Here is a 23,810-nt window from a genome sequence, read left to right as displayed (position 1 = left end):
TTCTTAAGATCAATGATCCTCTTCATATCGTAAGACATGAGTTATTTTTATGCCATCTTTAACATCTTCAGAGGAATAGATAATTCCACAAAGCATTTACTCTGTACAGAAATCACTGATATCTCCATACACCTGTGCTTTTTCTAGTTGTCACAGAAAAACAGCATGAGACGGAGTTTGCCAGTCTTCACGTTATTGGGCAAGCTGCTGTTTTCTATCCCGGTCTTAGCGACAAAGATGATCCAGGAATATGGTGAGTCTGGGAAAATAGATAAGAGTAAACCTCACATGAGTCGTATTAGTTGACGTCCTCCCATACGTGAAAGGTGCTCTATAAATGAAATCTTGTTGTTGTTGTTGTTTGAGGTGTTCTCCTGACATGACTCCGACCCTTTATCCAACTGGCCCTTCCTCATGTGTGAGCTTAGACGTGAGGTGTCAGCAGTCTTTTTGACGGGGATGGGTGTGGGGGATAATCATTGCCCTGTTCCGCTTCACACTTGACACTCATGTACTTACCAGGAGGTGTTTCTGGGTATTGATGAGCTGCAGAAACTCTGACTGCTACTTTGCTTCCCGACCCCAGGAGCACTACGGCTAATTACTGCCAAAGGTCATCCAAATTCAAAACCTCAGTTGAATGGTGGATTACGTTTACAGCATTGAAATCTTCCATGTCTTTGTGGAGTCCTGTAACTTAGTGGTTAGAGCCTTGCAAGCGAGAGATCTGAGTTTGATTCCCAAGCAGGGTGAAACCTTAGGCAAGTTTCCTTACTCCATATGCCTCTGTTTACTTAGCAGTAAGTGGGAACCCGGTTGTTGGTCGATTGGCGGATCGGTTTTCCGGGGGTAATAATCCCTTTGTATGAAAAAAATTGGTTGTTCAATCCACGACTGTTTGTGGGACACCGCTGTACACAATCGGCTGCCGCATTTCACCCACAAAATACAGTCACTCCAGTCTACAGTATATTCTGTGAAGTGCTTTGAGACATCTCAAAGATGTGATACGCTGCTATAACAAATGCGAGGATTATTATATTGTTAATTATTTTGTTGTACTTTTCTTTCCTCAAGGGGCTATTTTGGAACATATGCAAGCAGGACTGGTTTACCCCGATGAGGCGGTGAAAGCATCCGTGTGTTATATTTTCTGTTTGTTGTACAACTGCCCTCTTGTTGCAGAGAAACTACATACGTACATCAGTGAGAAGCTTTGTCAGCTACTCCTGTCTGTAATGGAGTCAGCAGAGACCAAAGAACTTCAAATAAACTCTCTTGGTAGGCTTTAGGAATGTATTAGTCTACATAAAGGTAAAATAGTCTGTTGTTTCTTTCGTTCGGTTAATTGCTGGATTTAAATTTAGTTGATATTAAATGGCGTTATTTAGGAGGGCGAACAGACCTAAAATTGGTCCATCCTCCATTTTGTTTCCTATATTATCCTCTAGTGTATTAGTTAGACACTTTCCTCCCAACGGAGAGGACACAGGTTCGATTCCCGGGTGGGGCGAAACCGTAGGCAAGTTTCCTTACTCTGCACACATGCCTCTATTTACCTAAGTAGGAACCCGGTTGATCGCTCTCCGGGAGTAATAATCCCTTCAAAAAAAAATTATAATTTGATCATTGCTGTGCGCAATTAGCTGCCGGGAAATAAATTAAAAGTTACCCTCAGTCATGAGAATAATTAGTTGTATCAGAGCTGGTGATGCTAAAATATAGGAATTTTGATAAAAATCAAACTAATACATGCTATTTTTCCAGGACTTCTGAAGCAGTTACTGCAGTTCAGACAGTTTGTGACTCTGATAATGAGTGTGTTTGCCACCAAGGACCTCACGACTGAAGATGATTCATCGTCACAGGGTACAAGTAGCACCCATCCAGTGAATGATTATATTTCCAGAAGTGGAGAGACTACAATTAATACTAGATTCACATATAGGCACTTATCCGCAATATCAGAAAAGTGCTACATTTCCCACTGTGAAGTTGTCCATTTCTCCGATTGAGAATCTGGGGCTAAACGTTGACAAGACGGAACCCATACTGTACTCCTTGGCTCCCGTCAACATCTTTTCGCCTGTGGCTCTGACCACCTCAACCTGGCTGGCCTCTTCCTGAGACTTACCAAACTTGTATGTAACCTAGGCATTGGGTTTGATTCTCAGTTGTCCTTTCTACCCCACATCTGGTCCCTGATTAGGACTACTTTCCATCACATTGCCCGCCTCCGACCTTACCTCACATTCAATGCAGCTGAAACTCTTATCCACGATGTAATGTAATAAGGCGCTATATCAAATGCAAGGATTATTATTAAGATTGACTTTTTTTTTCTAGGTGGCAGTTCACTGCTGTTACTGTTGAAAAAGGTAAGAGTCACAATCTTCGTCCAAATTTTCTGCAGTTAGTGTGGGATAGTGTAGGACCACTGACTGTTCTCTGCATATTGGTGTTTTATTTTCAGCTGCTGCTCAGCAGGGATGAAATGCTGCAAGTTGTAAGTGTGCAGTGTATGACTTCTATACTGGTGCACTCTCAAGTACAGTATGCCCCTGCTCTCATATATGCAGATATTCCAGGTAAGAAGTACACCCAGTGCCTGACGGTGTCAATAGCCGGTTTCGACAACAGGTGAAATCTGTTTTGCTGTGAATACTCTTTAGCTAATCATCTTGCAGATTCAGAAATTCTAGCACGGGTTTTCTGCTCATTATTCTGTCAGTGCTGTGCGTGACCCAGTGGAAGTCATCCATTATAATCCTATATCTTTTCACATAAAAGTCAATCACACCCCAGATGGGACTCGAACCCACAATCCCTGGCTCCGGAAACCAGTGCCTTATCCATTAGGCCACTGGGGCTTTGCCTTGTGCTAATGTAGCTGAAAGACGTCAGAACTCAAAGAGAACCATTATGCAGTGGATCAAATAATAGGTTCAGAAGCCTCATATAGCCAAAGATCAGGTTAAGAAGCAAATGACAGTGCTATTACATTGCTGTTTCAAATTCTTAAAAGGTTACTGCAGTCACAAAAGTCCTTTCAGTTCTCGTAATTAGGGAAAATGTGGTATGATTTTTCTCCCATTTAGTCTTTTCTTAACAGCAGCACTTCATACAAAATTGCATTTGTAATGTGCTTTTCACGCTGGGAGGAAGCCCCAAGGTGCTTAAGACCTATCAGTTTGATTCATTTGGTACCACTGTGGTCTGTGGAGTTGGAAGTGCAAGTTCCACCCCAGGATTTGACTTCATTATCACTACTATCACGCCATTGCAGTTCCAGTTACAGTCACCTCCTCCCTCCGCTCGGCTCGTTGTCACTTAAGTGTCATTGTTAAGCGCTCCCAAGACGCTGCCCTGCATGAAAGGTGCTATATAACTTCTTGTTGCATTATTAGTTGCTATCCTTCAAATGAAGCATTAGACCTGAAAATCAAACACTCATATCCCCAAACTACTGGATAGTTTATAATAAATCTGTTGTCTTTTCTTCAGAATTTCTGTTTGAACGGCTCTCTAGTACAGATGAGGTCCTGGTGTGGTCACTCTACAGTTGTCTTCTGCTGCTAACGGAGGAGAAACTTTTCTTTTCTAAGTGCCAGAGCGTTTACGGTAAGTAAACTGACAAGAGAAGCCGGCGTGCGAGGACGCTCAGCAGCCATTGGATTTAACAAAGGGCCCAGAGTAATCCCTTCCCTCCCTCACACCTCCCTAACTGTGATCTCAAGTTTTAATCTGCTCGTACCCGCTCCACTCAGCAGTTTGGGCCAACCCAAGCCCTCCCCTCCATCATCAGGAACTTGGTGTTGGCCACTATGGGGTTTCTCCCTCAATTCCTCCACCTTGCCTCCTCCTTCCCCACTTTCCAATCCTGCCTGAAGACCTTTCAATCATGCTCTCCCTTTCCCCGTGGCTCAGGGTCAGGTTCTGCAACTGTCAAGCACTCCGGTATGTTACACTGTGTGAAGGGCACTATATAAATGTAAGTTGTTGTTGTTAAGGTACTTCTAGAACTCCCTCCCTCAACTCCTACCATCTCACCTCTCTATCCATCTATCCATCCACCCACCCACTGATAAAAATTTCTCTTCTACCATGCTTACAGTCACCTCCCTCTTCTACCTCTGTGCTTGATGTCCAGCCCAATATATGTATAGTACTGCAAGACCTTAATATGCATAAAGGCTGCTATACTGCATGTTGGTGTTACTCAATGGTTCCAAATGGAAAGCACAGCTAGCACCATCTTGTTTTTGTTTTAAACACAGGTATTGAATCCTTAGTTCGAAGCTTGAAAGAGACTTTGAGACTGACCAATGTGGAGGTACAGAAGCAAGGGTTACTGCTATTTGGAGAGATTTTAAAACGGTAGGACCCAAAGGACTGGGGACAAATTTGGGCAAACTCAGTACAGACCAGGATTTGAAGCAGCGAGTTCCTGGTCTGTATGCACAAGTGATTAAACTGTTCACTAAGCGCCAACTGATTAACATTTGTTGGAAACTAAGGAAACCCATTTGTCCTGAGTGTAAAAAGACTTAACACATAAGTCTTAACCAGAATATTTAGTTCCTCTGAATACCTGTGACCTAGCCAACAATCCCACCAATTAGTCATTCACTTCATTGCTGTGTCCAAATTGGATGCCGCAAATAGTCAGAAAGCACTTTGCAGTAAAGTCCTTTGAAGCGCTTTGAGACCTCTCACTATATCAAATGCAGTGCTTATTAGGAATTAATATTAATATACGTAACTGGAAATGTTCTGTTCAACTGATCTCTGATGGGGAGTATGTGCCCTCTTTCAGGCAGCCCGCAGGGATAAAGCTGTTTGTGAATTTTACCAGTTGGCAGGGAGCCATTGCCATGTTACAAGAAGGAATGGACAGCCCCAATATGGAAGTAACAACAGAGACGGCCAACGCTGTGGCTGCCTTTCTCAGGTAAACGAACATATTTTATCCAGCTTATACATATCGAAACCAAACGGTTCAGAGAAATTTTAAAAGCCATCAAAATACAAGGGTATAACACTAGAAAAAGTGTCAGACAATGTGTGTGTGTGTGGTGCAGAAAATTGATGGGAAGAAAAATATCAAACTTGTCAACTGATTTAATATGTTAGCCGTATATTGTATGTTTTTTTTTCTTTTGCTCAACGCGGAAACACTTTGCCACACTTAAAGAGCATTGGGGCTGAGAGTTCTACATATGTACGGCACATAGACCTGGAGAGTTTTGTATATCTGGAATGGAACGTGCACGCTCTCTCCCTGGAGGGACGCATTTTGCTTACCTAATCCTGGAGAGGATTGGGCGCAGATTTGCAAGAGCCAAAACTTGGGGAACCCAGAGTGAGCATTGGCTTAACTACTGGAGTCCAACCAGCTCAAGCCGCACAGCTTGCAGTGTAGATGTAAGATAATGTGACTGGGAAGAGCAAAGACAAGTATGTTCAGTGTTGCATTATTAATACTGTATTCAGGAAGGACCACCTCGCAGTGCCTGTTCAGTACCAGGAGCTCCAGCGACTGATTGAAGCCATGTTGACCCGCTGCACAGACACTTCTATTCCTTGTCTGATCAGAAGCAAGGGCAGTGGGAATGACAGTAAAGGGGTAATGTATTCTAATTTGTGTAGGCATTATTTAGAGTCTGTGTCCTTACTGTTTGTCAAGGTCTATACTGGCTGAACTTTTAGAATAGAAATTGTTAGTAACACTTCATCTGTAAAACACTTTATTTTCAAAAGGAGCCCTTTAAACTGTTGAGAAAGGTGGATTGTGGAGAAGGAATGTTTTCACCCAGAGAGTAGTTGGGGTGTGGAATGCCCTATAAGTAGGGTGGTGGAGGCAGAGTCCATTGTAGATTTTAAGAGGGAGGTAGATAGATATATGAAAGAGGGGCTTCAACGGGCGTGGGTCTAAGGCTGGCCGTGGGATTGAGTTGATCTCTTTGCTTTTGTGAGCTGGTGCGGACTTGGAAGTGCCAAATAGACCACCAATAGAACTGAGCCCATCAATAGAATAGTGCTGTAGATTTCTATATTTTATGCCAGAGTTAAAAATAGCAAATTTGTAATCCAAATTTCCATGTTAGCACTTAACAAGGATTTCCCAAGGTAATCTTTTATGTTAAGATTAAGATAACCTTCACAAATGTCTTGGATAACTGATTGATAATCTCTTCTTAACGTTGCCTGGGAAATCATGAGCCTATTGGGAACAATCACAATAGACTTGGCATAAGCAATTGTGAAATTTATGAGAATTGGTGCTGAAATGAAATGAGTTGTAGCTGAAGCTAATCTTCAAAGTATGGTTATCACCTGGAAATGTACAGTTTCTAGTTTTATAGTTTATCATTATAATGGTCCAGGATAATAATGGAGGATACATTCAAATCCATTTGAATTGGCAAAATGCATGTTGTTTGGATCAGTCAACTTGGCTCAGTTGATAGCAGTCTTGTAGCCATGTGCTCTAAGCTGCTAACCAGGACTTTGAGTTCACAGTATCCTGCCATTTCAGTCCTCCAGATACATTTGACATTCACTTCATGACTGTTTGTGGAACATTGCGTAATTTGTGTGTAATTTGCCTACAAATACATAGTCACTACACTTTACATCAAATTCTCGTGAATCGCTTTACGATGGTTCAATGTCACAAATGTTGTCAATCCTAAGGATTATTTACAATGAGGGTTATTTTATCCTCAATCTTTTTGAGCATCAGTTACCATCCAAGTTCTTTTTTCAGGCAAAAAAACATATCGAGTGGGATTTTTTTAACAAAAGATACCATTAACAATGGATCGCACATACAGATTTGGCATTTAGTCTTAATCTTGTCTCACTCCAGAGCCAGGCTGGGAGGAGGGAACAGAACAGAAGTTTATCCAGAAAAGGGCAGTTTCTACACAGTACTTTGGAGGCTTTTCACAGTGCTTGCAGGTAATTAATAATATTAATATTCCTTGCATTTCATATAGCGCTTTATCAAGCTTCAAAGCGCTTCACAGAACATACTGTAAACTGAGTTGACTATATTTTGTGGGTGAAACGCTGTAGCCAATTGTCCATAGCAGTGTCCCACAAAAAATCGTGGCCACAAAATTATTTTTTTTATATACTGATTGATTTGTTGGTTGATTTATTTATGGGGAAATGCAAACAAACCACGTAATGGGTAGCTAAACAAACTGAAGCAAAGAAGTGATCAATTGTGATTTGTTTGAAAGAATCTATAAACAGATGCTTAGAGATGTAGTACATCTGATAAAACAGATTGCTGGTAGTTAGTTACAAGGCTGTACTTCTATTTAGAACCAGAAAGACTTGAATTGCTGCTCTAAGGATTACTCCTGTGTTGTGCAGGCTCACATTTTTCTAAGACATTGCACTTTCCCCAGTGGTTTCGACAGGTTTGGCAACAGAATGGTGAAATAGAGCCAGCCCTCTGTGGCTGTCTCTTTTGGTAGCCAGGCACTGCTGATGACGGCACAGCCAGCCTGGCTCATCGGCAGGACCTGGAAGGGCAAACCAGTCACTGGGGGCAGGGAATCCTCCCACTCAGCTCCTGTTAACCCTGCAAGTGGGTAGGGTGGTCCTAGCTGGATAAGCAGCGGGAAGCTTATTTAGAAAAATAATATTGGTGCTTTGCAAAGCCCGGGTTGGTAAAATCACAGTCCCTGATGTGTAACAACTATACGAGCCTGGATTTGATTCTGTGCTGCGTTATCTTATCGAAGCCTCAGCAGCAGGCAAGGTGTTTCAGATGGCATCAGTTCCCTGGGCTGGCAGACAAAGATACAGAGCTCTCTGCTGCGATTTGCTTGTACTGTATTTTACCTTCCGGGGAGATTTCATTCCATAAATGTTTCAAGGCTATAATTATCCCCAGGTGAACAAATACATTACTTTGTATTTGTGTTACATTTCAACACCTTGTATAGCTCAGGCAGTGGAGACTAGTTTAGTATGCTGGTGCCGTTGCTCAGAGCTGCTCACCTTTTTGAGGTCAATAAAATGGCAGCAAGCAATGCCAGAAGGCTCCACAATACTCCACGGTTATCCTTGGGATGTCCGCTCAATGTAATTTGTTGTTGTTATCGAAGGAAGACTTGGATGTACCCTTGCCTCTGTGAGTCAAATTCCTAACAGATTTGGGCCATGCTGCCCCATTACTTCTGTTTTATGCCATATTGTTTTATGCCATATTCTGGCTGTATCGTTCAACACAGGCATTTGCAAATCTTCTTCCAATGTAAAAAACTATGTATGTATATTTGTAGGTTAGCAATCGAGTGTCAGGTGGACCCCAGTGTGCAGGAGAATGCTTTCACAGCACCCGGGACCACAAGTGAGAACACACTAGAGGAGTTCTCAAAGTTCCTGCTCGCCACTTGCGACACTTTGTGCATCCCAGTCGTCATGGTAAGTTTTTTTTATTAATTAAACTGCGATTAACAAAGGCAAATTAATAATAATAATCTTTGCATTTGACATAGCCCTTATCACATCTTCGAGACGTCTCAAAGCACTTCGCAGCATATATTGCTGAAGGAATTGATTGTATATTTTGTCGGCGAAACTCCAAAATTAATTAGTGATCCATTTCAGCAATGTCTTATTTGAGCAATATTCCCTAAAGATACATTTCCTCTGAATCCAGCCTCACCTCACTCTGATCAGTAAACTTGTACTGAGCAAATTCTGCTAATATCTCTGAGGAAGAAAGAAAGTAATCTGTGCATCTCCTGTGGTTCAAACAATAATTGAAACAGTGACTCCTTTCATGGTTTACTGTAAGTCAGCCCACAGATTTGGCCTTCTTCCCACACAAGGGAGAAATGGTCGTGAATCATTCGGTATGTATGTGATGATTCAGTCCAAATGCTCCTCAGAACTGCAGTCTGTGTTGTTGATTGCTGGATTGTCAAAACGCTGTATCCAGATCAGCACATACTGAAATAAAGAGCACTCGCCTCGCAAACAGAAGACCTGGGTTTGATTCCTGGCAGGTCAGGGCAAAATCTTGGGCAAATTTTCTTACTGATGATAATCGCTCAGGAAAAAAAAACAATAATAAATTGATCACTTCAATCCACGGCTGTTTGTGGGGACGCTGCTGTGCGCAATTGGATAAGCAACAACATAGTATTTGCTCAAGATTTACTTCATTAGTGCTAATGCTGTTGTGCTCTGGCCATTACTATTTTTCATTTATTTGTATATGACTTTCTCGCAGAAATATTATGACAAGGCTCCCAGTGTAACAGTAATGGAGGTTTTCTTCTCCATACTCTGTGCCCAGTACACTCTCCAGCCCAGCATGGTGAAGCCACTTTCTGTAAAACTAGGTACGAGTGTTTAAATTATTCCATACCTAACTCACTTCCATCTCTGATGATGACAATAATTATTGAAGCTTTAAATGTGTATTGTAGAACACTCCTGTGCCTGTTTTATACTCCCTGAAACTCTGGAACACTCTTCCTCTATCCCTCTGCCACCATCTTGCCCTCAATGAGGGGTTGCTGTATAAATTCAAGTCGTTTACAACTAATTTCAGTTTCTAACCACGCATGCACGACCCACTTTCAATATTCTGCATTTGCTCAAACAGCTTCTTGAAATGTCACGCTTTTTTATGTTTACAGCTTCCTCATCTTTCATAAGGTTTACCCTGGAACTGAAAGCCAAGTTCTGTACTGGAGCTAGGTAAGCGTGAGCCATCTGTTGTTTAATCTGTTAACGTACTGAAGTGGCTATCTGTTCATTATAGCAAATGGCATTCTGAGCAATGCAGCAGCACCACACTTGAAGAATGACATTTAGAAATTCTTACATACAGTATTCCCAAACTCCCACTCCCTCTGCCACCATATTCCCATTCCCACGGCCGGCCCTGGGAACCTTGGCTTTGCTCGGAATTCTCGCTCTCTTCCCCTACTCCGTCTCCCTCCCCCCCCCCCCCCATGCCCCACCGGTCACTTAAAACCACAACTGTTTGTGGGACACTTGTGTGCAATTGGCTGCCGCATTTCACCCTCAAATATCGGTCAATTCACTCTACAGTCTATGCTGTGAAGTGCTTTGAGACGCCTGAAAAGCGCTCTATCAAATGCAAGGATTATTAATATCATCTGTCCATTGTAAAAATGTTGCTCTCTACTTCATTAGAAATCCAAAGTTGAATGGGACGTGCTCTGATTTCCTTTGCCGTATGTGCAGCATCTTGCTTTCGGTTACGGAAAATGCAGTGAACTCTCAGCATGGTAAGTAAGCCCTCATTTTAATTACTTTCTATCTTTCACAAACTTTCTACTCCCCTCCCCTACTCCTGCCCCGAATGATTCTGACAACCGCAGAATTCCCTCTAGTTGGGAGAACAGAATAGTCTTGATTTGTAGATTTTGACAAATTCTCCTACAAAATATACAGTCACTCTACTTTAAATATATGCCCCGAAACTCTGGAGCTCTCTCCTTCAATCCCTCTGCCTTGCCCCTTCCTCCTCACTTTCAAACCCCGTCTAAAGACTCTCCTTTTTGATTGTGCTTGGTCCTCCCTCCCTCTCCCCCTGGCTAGGGATCAGACTTGGCTACTGTCGAGCACTCCGTTTCGCTACCCCACGTGAAGGGTGCTATATAAATGCAAATTGTTGTTTACAAAATATTCTGTGAATGTATTTGGGACATCCCGACGACGTGATACGGCGCTAAAATCAAATACAAGTATTATTATAATTTTGCAAGATGGCAGACATTGCGATCATCCAGCAGGCAGTATAATTCAGGCAATCAAATTGATCTGTGTTAGACTCTCTGTCCCCCTAAGATAAGGCTCCATGTATCTGTGTGTCGGTTGCTCCAGAACTAAGCTCGATTGCCTGAACTCTCCCAGCTGAGCTTGTTGAAGAAACCGCTGCAAAACACAAAGTCCCTGTTCTCGGACTTTATTTCAAAAGAGAGAGCGACGGTGATCGCTGGGAGATTGGGGTCTCTTCCCCCCCAACCCAAACCAAAATACAACAAAGGACAGCCACCATCTGCTTGTGGACTTGACACTGTGTGCCGTTGTCATTGAATGAATAGCGTCTCAGGCAGGCTGGTAAAAATTAGGACTTATTGTAACTAAATAAAATGGTGCAAACAATGAATGCTATTTTAGCATAGAGTGTATCCTGTGAAGCACTTTGACGTGAAAGGCCATTTACCAAATGCAAGGATAATTATTGTTATTATGATTTATTATTTTCGGCCTCTTATCCCACAATTTATTTATGTTCTAGGGTTCAATCGGATATCTGCTCTCTTGGAGAAGTACGTTCCGCAACTGAATTATATGTTCTCGGAAAGCATAATGGTGCTTTCAGAAAATTCAGATCTATTTGGAATAGATGAAGATCTTCGCAACAGTCAATATTGTATTTTAGTAATCCTCTATCTGGCTCACGTGTACGAAAACAGGTGAGAACGTGTGAGGGAAGGCTAATTTGTTTTAGCTGAAGATTTACAATAAAATAAATAATGCATTTGATGCAGTGCCTATTATGTCAAAATACTGATTAAATTGTTGTCAGAGACGTCTCAATGATGTGACAAGGTAGAGTAAAATCTTACACAAGTTTCTTTACTCCACACGCCTCTGTAGGAACCCGGTTGTTAGTTGATTGGCAGATCGCTTTTCCAGGGGTCATAATTCCTTCAAAATAAGTCAAAATAATTTGGTCGCTGAATCCACGGCTGTTTGTGGGGATGTTGCTGTGCGCAATTGGCTGCCGCATTTCGCCCACAAAAGTCGATTCACTTTACATATTCTGTGAAGCGCTTTGAGACGTGATAAGACGTTATATCAAATGCAAGGATTATTATTATTAGGCAGGTTCTGGTACACATTAGGGATTGTGAATTATTTTTGTATTTTTGTCTGCTTTAGGCTTGATTCGGAAGCTCCCTTGTTTGGAGCTATTGGCAGCTTTTTGCACACAGCACTGGAGCAAGGGGACTCGCCTCCACCACTTATCCTGAAGGCAGGACTGTACCTGCTCTCTGTGTGTCAGGACAAGGGTGGAGCCTTGGATCCGGTAAACAGATCACACTTTTTTTTGTTGCTGATAATGAACAAAATCAATCCTAGCAATTGGATTGTAATAGGAAGATCTGGGGTGGGGGGCGATTAAGGATCCACAATTTTGTGGGACGACAAAAGAATGTTTTAGAGTAGGATAATGAGAGGTTATGATCAAGAACCTCTTCAGCCTATTTGATCTCATCCTTCCCTGCAGAATCCCTGCTCTACCATCACAACATCAAGCTGTTTTTTATGCGCCCACAAATACTGTTCCCGGTATTATGGTCTAGTCATTATTTATCCTCTGGTTATAAAGAAATATTTCCTGGTGTCAATCCTAATTGCCCTTTGCAACCATTCAAACTGGGTCCTCCAATTCTGCTGTCTGAGTGCATCTGAAAGTGTTGTTAATGGATTCACTTTCTCAATATTGCATTTAAAACCTTGCACACCTCTGTAAGGTTTCCTTGGAGATTCGTTTCAAGACTGACGTTTTTTGTCGAGACAATGCAATGCTTCGATTTCAACAATGGGAGGCAAGGGGAAGGAAGAGTGTGTAAGGCGCTGAGTATTTGGAGCTTAGAGATAATAAGTCAGTCATCATTACCTTCAGACAACTATTTTAATTTTTTATATTGTCTCTTTCAGGCTCAGTTGAACTCCATCTGTAAGCACCTAGAGGCTGTACCCAGTTTCTCCTCTGTGTATCATCCTCAGGTGCTGAAATTCATATTTCGCTACCCACAACTGACAGACAAATTTGGTCACAGCGTCCTGAAGTGCTGGTTCGTGCATGCTGATATCAGCTGCTTTGAGGATGAAAACCAAGTTGCTGATCCCCACAGTGATGTTAGTTGCGTTATGAACATTGTACTCAGCAATCCCAAATTACTCATCGTTCTGCTGGTAAGTGGGAGTCAGTGTAAAATAGGAAACATTGTCATTCTAATCCTTAATCAGTCTCTCCGTCCCACCATTGGTGGGTGAGCTTTCAGCCATTTTCTCCCCTGCTGTTTGAGAAAGAAAATCCAGAACTTTAGAACAAGAGGATACAGGTTAGGAGTTGCGAAGGATAATTCAGGACATGCACCAGGAAGCTTTTCGAGTTAACGAGTAGAATAGCTTACCGCCAAGGAGTCTAGGATTCATTTAAAAACAGTTTGAAACCTAATGATATAATATAATTAATGATGTAATGGTGTTGCTTGGTTAGGATATAGTTCACACTGCAGACATGGAATTGGCTTTCAAGGCACTACTAACACTGAAAGAGTTTCTGAGGGACAGTAACAGCATGCTGCCTACCTCTGACCTGCTCCGGCCTCGCCTGCTTCGCATCTTACAGAGGTTCACAATAGAAAACAACACGCAGTCAGCTAAAGGTAAATAACTGCCTTTAGATTCTCAAACGTTACTGTGTGCAAATTGGCTGCCATGTTCTAGAAAATGTAATCACTCTGCTTTACATCCTATCATAGAAACAGGAGTAGGCTATTCAGCTCCTCGAGCCTATTCTGCCATCTTATAAGATCATGACTGATCTGTACCTCAAGTCCAGTTACTCGCCCCATATTCCTTATCCCGTGAAGCACGTATCCCGTGAAGCACTTTGAGATGTGCTCCCAATGTGAAAGCGCTATACAAAATGCAAGGATTATTGTTGTGAATATTCTGTATTTGCTGCACTGTTGTTGTGAGGTTTGAACAAACCAGATATTGCTGTAACCAGTATTTCTTTCATGTAGAAAACCAGAACCTGCCATTGGTACTAGACCTTCTTTCACTGATACAGATAAAAAACAGTGACCTTGAGGAGATGGACACGATAGATTTCAAGCTCCTCTACCATGGTATGATCATTGTTCACTGGCGAAATGAAGAAGCACGATGCTTTTTTTTATCTCTGGCTTCAACTAAGTGCAGAAGGATGTTATTTGGTCCATTTTGTCTGTGTTACTTGTCATTTTTCTCTTCCTATTGTGGAGTCCTGTAGCATATTGGTTAGCGCACTCACCTCGAAAGCGAGAGGACTTGGGTTCGATTCCTAGGTAGGGTGAAACTTTAGGCAAGTTTCGTTACTCCACACGACTCTCCCAGTAGTAAGTGGGAACCCGGTTGTTAGTCGATTGGCAGATTGCTTTCCGGGGATAACAATCCCTTCAAAAAATTGCGTTACAATTGCAGCATATTCTGTGAAGCGCTTTGAGATGTCTTGAAGACATGATAAGCTTAATAATAATAATCCTTGCATTTGATATAGCGCTTTTTACGTCGGGAGGACGTCCCAAAGCGCTTCACAGAATATACTGTAAAGTGAATTGACTGTATATTTGTGGGCGAACGCGGCAGCCAATTGCGCACAGCAATGTCCCACAAACAGTCGTAGATTGAAAATGACCAATTTATTATTGTTTTGGGTTTTTTGGAGGGATTATTATTAGGCGTGTGGAGTAAGGAAACTTGCCCAAGGTTTCGCCCTGCCTGGAAATGAACCCAGGTCTCTCGCTTGCAAAGCAAGTGCTCTAACCACTGAGCTGCAGGACTCCACTTCTGTATCAAATGCAAGGATTATTATTATGTTGTATGTTGTTCTCTGGCCTAGAAACCAGTCAAACTACCTTCTCACAATTTTGTTAGTGAGCTAACCATCGGGAGCTTGTGTTGTCCTCCTCTCAATATAATACAAAATTTACATTTATATAGCAGATTTCACCTCAGGAGACTCACATTACAAGTTGCTTTATTGAAACACGCCATGTGTTGGTGCTCTATGATATAGCCCACTTGAGGACCAGAGCTCTAAATACATGATTTTCTCCAACAACTTGCATTTATATAACAACCCTTCAGTCTCACTTCACTTGTGTTTAACTGGAATCCAAAGTTTGAGTGATTGGGTTGATATTACTGATGATTCATCCTGTTCTAGAGTGCAAATTGGAAGCAGTTTATAGTATCAGATGACTAATGCCAAGGCAAACTCATCAGACTTTGAAAACCCTGAAAAAGAGCTGCTTAGCTGTTCTTTAGACCGAGCTGGTGAACAAGTGGATGAACCCCTCACTTTTCTCTTCCTAATTAGATGGTGACTAAAATCAGGAGCTCACTGACTGGGAAATCATTTGCAAAACATTGCAAAACATCAGGTTCTTATGCTGAGTATTTCTGAAGCACTGAAATGTTGAGACCTGCCTACAGGAGTGACATGATACAAGTGCATGTTGTTCATGTTGCAAGTTCCATTTTGTACCGAGTTAGTTACCTGCCTTCAGTTGGGCAATCAGTGAAGTTCTAGCGTTTGAGTTTTAGGATGCACAGTAGATCTCTGGCATACTCCTCAACTCCTCGTTTGCGAGCCGAGCGCCCGATGTTATTGGAGTCCATTAGTGGTTAGAGCACTTGTGTGCAATTGGCTAATGGGTTTTGCTGACAAAATACACAGTCAATCCAATTAACAATATATTCTGTGAAGCACTTTGAGATGCCTCAATGAAGTAATAAGGCACTTTATCAAATGCAAGGATTATTATTGTAATTGTTAAATTGTTGTCTTCTGATCCCCATTGGGGACGTGAAAGGCGCTATACAAATGTAATCTTGTTGTTGTATATTTCAGCATATGTTTTGATATCACTGCAATGCCAACAACAATGTTTTCTATGCCAGATCACACTCAATTCAGGACATAATTAGTTGCTGATCTCATTCATGCTGCTAGGGCAAACGGAGGTCTAACGTGACTTGGGATTTTCCATTACAAGCAAGTATTGAATAGATTGCTATTTTAGTGTGTGGTAGAGCTCCTTAGATAGATGCCAGTTGATTTGCTAAAGGGAGAGAAGCAAAATCAGAGGGCGATTAACTCCAGGCTCCTCTGGCATATCTTGCTGGCTGTAAAACAAAATTGGCAGAAATTTGAGTGGAAGGTTATTTTACCCTCACTGCTTAATGCATGGCACTGCTACTACTAATAATCCTTGCGTTTGATATAGTGCCTTATCACGTCTTTGACACGTCTCAAAGCGCTTCACAGAGTATACTGTAAAGTGAATTGTCTGTAAAAGGGGTGGGGGGAACTAGGTTCTTAAAACAATAATTAAAGGTTACATACATGTGGTATACTGAGAAAATTGTAAAATGTCATAATCTGTTAAATCTCCAAATCTGACTGGGTTACATGTTTCCAAAGACAAATCAAACCATTTTTGTCATCTTCTGTTACTTCTAAGATTACTGTTCTCTTAAACCCTAAATTGATAGCGTTTTAACATAAAAAAACACAGTGAATGGGTCATTTCATTCTTTTGAGTACAATCAGGGTTTATGTAAGAATTCTAACACTTGCTGCATTGGAAAGCAGAGCAATCCTCAACTATGTCTATGCTGTTTGTTCTGTTATAGTAAGTAACTTAGCTGGAAAGTGCAAAGCCTTGAATCCAAGATCCTGGAGCCTGCATTTAATTTCTTCTACTGCAGTTTGAAACAGACCTCGACTTACAATAAGAGCAGAGGTAATATTTTTTTTAAAAAAAGTGTCACGCAATCCTGCACCTTTGCGTATGTCTCTTGTAAATTGCAGCCAAGCAATTGCCACAGTCAATTTATTTACCCGCCTTTGTCCATCTGTAAAGCAAAACAGCTTTCATATGTAATAAAAAGGTGTCTCTCCTGTTGTCTTTAATCCTTCGTTGTTCCTTTACAAGGTAGCACAAATCTTCCCTCACTCCTTTTCTCTTCAACCGTGCCTCAAATCACAATCTTTTAATCTCCCTCTAGCTTGCTCGGTGCCGACTGCTACCTCTGTTCTTTGAGAGACATTAGCACATTAGACCCCCGTTAATGTGTAGACAATGTTTATGTTTTTATACATCAGCCTCTGCCCCTACCCTTTGGAACTCCATCCCACACTCCCTTTGCTTCACTGCCTTCCTTGCCTACTTCAAGACCCATCTCACGACCCTCCTCTTCGACCATGCGTTCGGTCACCCTCCTACCCCTATTCTCTCTCTACACCCTCCTGCTCCCAACCCCCAGCTCGGGTCCAAATCCCTGACTGTCCAGCATCTTGAGACATCCTCCCTACATGAAAGGCGCTTGTCATTTGTTGTTGTTATACATGTCATTAAAGATAGGTAGAAAGTGGAGGGGGTGAGAGCAGGGGTTAGGGTCAGAACTTAAACATGAAATGTAAAGTAATAAGATAAATACCACAACATTATTATTGCTGCATAAAATCTGAGCTCTCACTGAAACACCTCTCGAATGGCAGCACTTATGTTTAATGTAAAAATATTGATATGAACCATGTTATCTTTTGTTAATTACTGTAATTGTGACAATAATTATTTCAGTTTAAAGCTATTGCTGGATTCACGCTAGCAACAAGAAGTGTACAGTTTGTTGAACTTTACATGTTACTCACTCCAAAGTGTTAGCATTTAAAAAACGTTCATGGTTTTCGCTTTCCCTAACCCTGGAAAGGCCATAGACAATTAGCCTCCCCGTGGATCAACTTACTCAAGAGAGGCCTGATAGCAGGTTCATCCTCTGTTAGGAAACAGTGCGATTTGAAGGCCCTAAAGAGAGAGGACACATTGAAATCGATTGGGTATTTATTTAGTATAAAGTGCACTGCCAAATTATGATCCCGTATTTATTTCTATTGGTTTCTGTGTGAAAGTTTCTACAATGTAATTACTGTTAATTCCGCAGTTGTGTCCACGCTGCTCTCCAACTGCTCTCTGATGGAATTACTGGAGAAGATTTTAGACCTGAGCTGGTCAGAGCAGGTGAATCCCGAACCCCCCTCAGATACCCTCATCTGTTCCGGCTGGTTATTAACAGGGTCTTTAATCCAAAACCACGCCAACTGTGGGTCTGAGGTCAGTATTCCAGACAAATTAAGTACACCAATGCTATATTTTATCTGATAGAGATATTTACGAAGCAGAGTGGACCTTTCTCTTTGACTGTGCCTTCACTCATTACCTCCTTCATTACCTTCCCTGCCCTCCCTCCACCCCTCCTGATCCCAAACCCCAGCTCGGGTGCATATCCCTGACTGTCCAGCCCCTTGGGACATCCTTCCGATGTGAAAGGAGCTATATATGTAATGTGTGGTTGTGTTGTTGGAGTGAAGGACCAGCAGAGATACTGTATATTCACACATAACTAAGAATACTTTTAAGTTTTTTTTTAATCCATTCTTCGTTTGTTTAAGATCTTAGGATTTGTAGAGTCACAGTAATCTGCAAAAAATTCAAAAACATTTAGCAAGTTATAATATATTATCCCTCGTGCCTGTGTTCTTGTAGCCAGCAAAGACACAATGGACTAAATGGCCATAAATTTCTATGGTTCTCTGGGAACAAAGAAAATGAGGTAACTCACAAGGAGGAAGGAGTTATTTTGCTTAGAATGGGTGGAGACAAACACAATAGGACATTCATAATGAGTATAGACACAGTCCAGCACACTCATTATTGTCCCTTCGTTCCGGAGTGTTAATTATAAATAGAAAAACAAATTGAAGTCACAGACAAGCTTGCACGTTTCGTCAGCTAACAAACTGAGAGGAAATAAAACAATTTGAGTCTTGCCTGGATGGAGCATGTCATTGGCAGAAATGTGATACTTGTCTGTGGATTGATTCCACAGGTTCACAGGACAGTCGGTGTGAACTTAGATAAGCTCCTTCATGGCATCAGCTTCAGAAAGAAGACAAGCTCACTGCTGCAAGGTGCCTTCTGTTTCTTTATTCTATTCTAAGTAAATCGCTTGTTTAAGGTCCATCTCGAGACCTGTCTCTTTGTCGGCACTTTTTGGTCACTTCCCTGTCACAACCCTCTCGGCTCCCATCCCCTTCTCAGGCGCCAAACCAAGAACGTTAAATGCAAGTTGTTATTGTAGTTGTTGTTTGAGGCAGTTATCAGGACCCACTGCATTTGTTAGGCGACTGTTCCACCTCATGTTTCTCCCTCCTAATGTACAACCATAATCCTCCTTGCATTTGATATAGCGCCTTATCACATCTCCAAAGCGCTTCACAGAATGTACCACAAGCGAACTGATGAAACTGGTTTTATCCTGTTATTGAAAATGTTTTGGATTCAGTAAGAGATTTTCAGGTGTTTTCAGCTTTTCCAGTCATTTATTGATCCCCCCCCTCCCCAGTGTGTTTTCTTCAGTTTTTGCAGATATTCCTGAGACACAACCTTGAATCTCCTCTGCTCACTCTCACCGTCTCCAACACCAAGCGCTGCCCACTGCAGGATCAAGAGGCTGAGCTCTACCCCTCTCCTACCACCAGGTCTTCTCAGTTTTCATCCGTCTGCAGAATTTACTGGCCCAGGTAAAGATATTAGCCCAAAAGATAAAGATCAGAGTCTTGCTTCAGTGAGATTGAATATGTATTTCTAATAATAATAATCCTTGTATTATCACAGCTTTGAGATGTGCAAAGCGTTTCGCAAAATATACTATAAAGCAAATTCACTGTATATTGTGTGGGTGAAATGCGGCAGCCAATTGCACACGGCGGTGTCCCCACAAACAGTCATGGATTGAGTGACCAAGTTATTATTTTTTTGAAGGAGTTATTATTACCCCTGGAAAAGTGATCCGCCAGTCGACTAGCAACCGGGTTCCTACTTACTGCTGGGTAAAAGGAGGTGTGGAGCAAGGAAACCTGCCCAACATTTCGCCCTGTCAGGATCGAACCCAGGTCTTGCATGCAAGGCGAGGGCTCTAACCGCTAAGCTACAGGACTCCACGTTTGGATGTGAGAGGAAGGATGCACTGTGCGTGTGTGTGATCATGGGCCTCTCTGTGCGAAAGCATGTCCTCTTAGTACAGTGCAGTAACAAAACCCCCGATTGATAAATATTCTAACATTGCTAAACAATAAAGCCCCAAAATAAAATCAGAAGCCTTAATTGTATTATATTATTCTGCTATGTTTCGTGTTACACCACTCAATCATATGCTGCTCCTGTCGGTCGGCAGCTGTGAGCATTCAGGAGTGCGTGGGCGATTGGAAGAAACTAACAGTTAATAGTTCCCTCAAAGGTTGTTACTTTTCATTGTAGGGAGATGAGCTGCTTCTCTATTCCGCTATTGGGTGTCTGGAAGCATTGATGCAATACTTACACAAGATGAGCAAGGTCACAGGTATTGTAAGCTTCCCTGGAGAACTGATCATTGAATTCACTGACTCCTGAGCACTGCTTGTCTTTATTGTCTTTTGCCTGGCCCCTGCACAGCTTAGTGGGTTTATAAAATCAGTGGTGTGTACGTTTTAGTCTGAGGATTACTGAGAGAAAATTATTGTAGCTCATGGCTAATAATTCGAGTGATTAAAACTGAATTTCATATTGAAGTATCTACTGCTTTTACCGGTAAAAATATGAGTTTTTTNGTAATGTTATACCATGTTAGGAAACAATACTCAAATACATCAACGGTTATAGTTAGATGACAGAACCTAGCGTCCTTGGGAACATAAGCTTCAGTTTCTGATGTAAGGCATGTCTCAGGCACACTGCAGATGCATCAGTTAACTGGTACGTATGTATATCCCCTACAGATATGTCAAAATGGGTGATGTTGATTTCTGACTTTGGGGTACATTAAGCCTCTGGTTATAATAATATTAATGCTTGCAGTTGATATAGCGCCTTAGCACCTCCTTGAGACGTTTCAAATAGCTTCACAGAATATAGTGTAAGGTGAAGTGAATTAATTGACTGAAGTGAATGATGTATATTTTTGTGAGCGAAATATAAAATGTTTAGGTTGTTTGTGGGAGCTGAGTGTGAGGGGTGCTTTGTATAGTTTCCATTAGAGAGGCACCGTAAGTAAAGCATATTGGCCCAAAGGTTGAGGTGCAGTGCATATATACCATCAGTGCCTTGGGACGTCCTCCTGATGTGAAAGGCACTATACACATGTCATTTCATATTGTATAAGGTTAACACTCAAACAGGTTTTGTCGTACATGGGTTTACGGCGGAGACGCATGGTTTGTGATGTTGACCTGTGACGTTCATGTGGCTCCTGTGTAAGATCTTCCTGGTTCTGCCCATGTCTTTGATAATAGGAGACCGAGCCAGTTCTTGCGATAGTTAGCCAGTCCATTGCTGACAGCAGCAGTACAGCCAGTTTCCCATGTTGTTTAAGTTCATATGTAGGGCTCCCTTAAACCAATTCCATTTCTCTCTCTCTTCTTGCTTCTCAAAGTTCGTATCCTCCTATCCTTGACTAAATGAGGAATCTGCCCTTTGTTTTGAATGGTCCAGACAAATCCGCACTGCGCCAACTGTGCACAGTGGCAGTGTATTCCATAACTTAACATTCGAGAGAGAGAGAGAGAGAGACTTACTCTCCAGGTCATATTTAGCAGGAAATTTCCTTCAGCAATTTGGCTGTATGCCTCCTTCAACCAGATGCTGTTGGCTACTCTAAAGCAGGGATTCATGTATCATATGTAGACATTTAGACTTACAGTTTACAAGAGGTAAAAGACTAGCTACTTACAGTCCTTTGTGCTATGTATAAGATCTTTTTCATGGTCAGCCGGGTGTCTGCAACACCGTGCTTAAGAGTATGAGATTCCCAGGCACATGAAAATCGCAGAGATAGATTCTTGTAATGGAATGCTCTCGCTCTCTCTCTCTCGCTCTCTTTCCCTCAAGGAACACATCCTGCTTACCTAATTCCGTAAAATATTAGGCATAGGTTGGGAAGAGCCAAGGCTTGCGGGAGCCCAGAGTGTGTGTTTGGGTAACTGCTGGAGTCTGATATTTATAGACTAATTACGAGTTCATTTAACAATTTACTTTGTATTTATAGCTTCCCACTTGGTCTCTCAGCCCTGGAGTCGGTTCCTGATATTCACTATGTTGAGCTCTTCTGAGAATTGCATCAATGCCGGGTTTCTTAGACTCCTTACTTTGGTAAGCAATATTAACACTCGCTTCTCCAATTTCCATTGATGTGAACACTGAACAAGGGAATAGTTAGATATAATATGTGATGCGGGGTCTACTGTCACAGTTATAGCATCGTTATAGTACAGGCAAAGTAGCCGATAAAGTCTGCCCAGTGTGTTTCTCCACTGACTCTAATCCCACTCTGCTGTTTTGCTGCCCATATAGTTTAATATTCCCTCTTGGTGAGCATCTATCTAACTCACTTTTAAAAGAATTCACAAACTCCATTCCATCAAGGATTTGTGGCAGAGAAGCAATGTTTTCTAACCTCTCCTCTGATTCTTTTTGTGATTATCTTATCTCCGGAACACTCTCTCTCTCTATCCCTTCATCTTGCTCCTTCCTTCCCCAACCTCAGGTCCCTCCTGAAGACCTTCGGTCACCTCCTCACTCCCCCGGCTCAGTGTCGTGTTCCGCCACTGTCAAGCGCTCTGGGACTTACCCTGTGTGAGTGACGCTGTATAAATGCAAGGTGTTATCTTAAATCTGTGCCCTATTTGTTGCTGCGTTCTTGTAACAATCTATTATCTACAGTGGCTTTGTGATCTTGAAAGACAGCTCAGTCATCCTCATGAAACCATTTTGTGTGGTTGGACATAGCACACAGTGAAGGTGTTTTTNCCTCAGCTGGTGTTTGTGGTTTACATTTGTTTTTATTTACACAGTTTCTGAAATATTGCAGCAAGAATATTATTTCAGAGTCGGACGTGAGCCATGTCCTACAGATGGCAGGAAACCTGAAGGTGGAGGAATTGAGCAGTGCCACAGCTGAGGCTTTGATCCTCTTCCTGAACCAAGTAATAATAATAATTCTTTCAGCATTTGACAATTGTCTTACCACGTTGTTGAGACGTCTCAAAGCACTTCACAGAACAATGCTAAATTCTCTGTTCCCCTCGCAGTGGCAGCTTCTGTTGAGAATACGGGTCAACTGTTGTCAACTGCACTTATCAAATAACTCAAGTTGGTTCATTTAGAAAGACGCCAGCGCAATAGTGGACAGCACTTCCATGCCAGACTTGGTGTTTGTCAAATAAAACATTAACGCTGAGGTCTTGCTGCTGGGTTGGTTTGGGTGGATGTTAAAGATACCGTGACACTATCCAACAAGAGAAGTGAGCTCCTCCTGATGTTTGTTGGATCACTAAAATTCCAACCCGATGACGCAGAATCAAGTGGAAAGCTGTCTGGTAAAGTGAGTCAGCCTTCCGTGAGCATGCGGTGACTCAAGAAGTGTTAATCAATGTTTGTGTCCTGTTGCCATTTTATCTCCCCACAAATACTGTTACAACTGCGTATAACTTTGCACAGTGGGATAAGCGTAAGGCTATACATTTGAATTTTCTCCCGTCACTTATATTGTAAAAAACAAGTTGCTCAACTGCTGTGTTAGTTGCAGAGCGGCAAAGCCTCCTGCCTGGATCAGAAAGTCAAGGCCATTACTGGCTCCTTACTGGAGAAGCTGCAAAGCAGGTCCTCGTTTCCACCAGACACCAGGAAAATTGTGTATCCTTTACTCGATCTGTATGCTCTTATCAGCTTGTCAAGATCTAATAGCAGTTGATCTAATGATCCCTGTCAGAAAGTGTGTGTGAGAGGCAGGATTGTACTTGGCAGTGAATCCGTTCTATGTCCCTTGTCCTGACAGACTTGCGAGAGGTCTGAAAGCGATGCCTTAGCCTGAGGAACTATAGTCGAGATTGAAGCACTGAGGAGTGGATGGAGAAAAGAAAG

At 42.0% G+C, this 23,810-nt stretch overlaps 1 protein-coding gene and 1 non-coding gene across 2 annotated transcripts in view; one reads left to right on the top strand and one right to left on the bottom strand.

Annotated features, from left to right (window-relative positions):
• The window catches only part of LOC103189247 (meiosis inhibitor protein 1), a 31,065-nt gene that overhangs the window by 5,204 nt on the left and 2,051 nt on the right, over positions 1-23,810 (top strand). Inside the window, exons 7-36 of the mRNA XM_042344930.1 lie at positions 148-253; positions 1,078-1,281; positions 1,768-1,875; positions 2,347-2,378; positions 2,474-2,588; positions 3,505-3,621; positions 4,278-4,377; positions 4,817-4,951; positions 5,494-5,626; positions 6,872-6,963; positions 8,304-8,445; positions 9,260-9,371; positions 9,672-9,732; positions 10,195-10,289; positions 11,306-11,483; positions 11,953-12,100; positions 12,736-12,993; positions 13,301-13,469; positions 13,833-13,937; positions 16,489-16,562; positions 17,439-17,517; positions 17,800-17,969; positions 18,745-18,826; positions 19,261-19,438; positions 19,484-19,496; positions 19,805-19,810; positions 20,175-20,256; positions 21,937-22,040; positions 22,742-22,873; positions 23,470-23,582. Of these exons, the coding sequence (XP_042200864.1) occupies positions 148-253; positions 1,078-1,281; positions 1,768-1,875; positions 2,347-2,378; positions 2,474-2,588; positions 3,505-3,621; positions 4,278-4,377; positions 4,817-4,951; positions 5,494-5,626; positions 6,872-6,963; positions 8,304-8,445; positions 9,260-9,371; positions 9,672-9,732; positions 10,195-10,289; positions 11,306-11,483; positions 11,953-12,100; positions 12,736-12,993; positions 13,301-13,469; positions 13,833-13,937; positions 16,489-16,562; positions 17,439-17,517; positions 17,800-17,969; positions 18,745-18,826; positions 19,261-19,438; positions 19,484-19,496; positions 19,805-19,810; positions 20,175-20,256; positions 21,937-22,040; positions 22,742-22,873; positions 23,470-23,582 (3,443 nt within the window). The remainder of the gene's footprint in view (positions 1-147; positions 254-1,077; positions 1,282-1,767; positions 1,876-2,346; positions 2,379-2,473; positions 2,589-3,504; positions 3,622-4,277; positions 4,378-4,816; positions 4,952-5,493; positions 5,627-6,871; positions 6,964-8,303; positions 8,446-9,259; positions 9,372-9,671; positions 9,733-10,194; positions 10,290-11,305; positions 11,484-11,952; positions 12,101-12,735; positions 12,994-13,300; positions 13,470-13,832; positions 13,938-16,488; positions 16,563-17,438; positions 17,518-17,799; positions 17,970-18,744; positions 18,827-19,260; positions 19,439-19,483; positions 19,497-19,804; positions 19,811-20,174; positions 20,257-21,936; positions 22,041-22,741; positions 22,874-23,469; positions 23,583-23,810) is intronic.
• Positions 2,798-2,870, bottom strand: trnar-ccg. Its single transcript has one exon. It is a non-coding gene; the product is annotated as a tRNA-Arg (tRNA).

This window comes from Callorhinchus milii, unplaced genomic scaffold, assembly GCF_018977255.1.
Source record: "Callorhinchus milii isolate IMCB2004 unplaced genomic scaffold, IMCB_Cmil_1.0 Scaffold31, whole genome shotgun sequence".
In the NCBI taxonomy this organism is placed as follows: Eukaryota; Metazoa; Chordata; class Chondrichthyes; order Chimaeriformes; family Callorhinchidae; genus Callorhinchus; species Callorhinchus milii.
The sequence above is the reverse complement of the archived record's forward strand: the minus strand, read 5'-3'. Positions and strand labels throughout refer to the sequence as shown.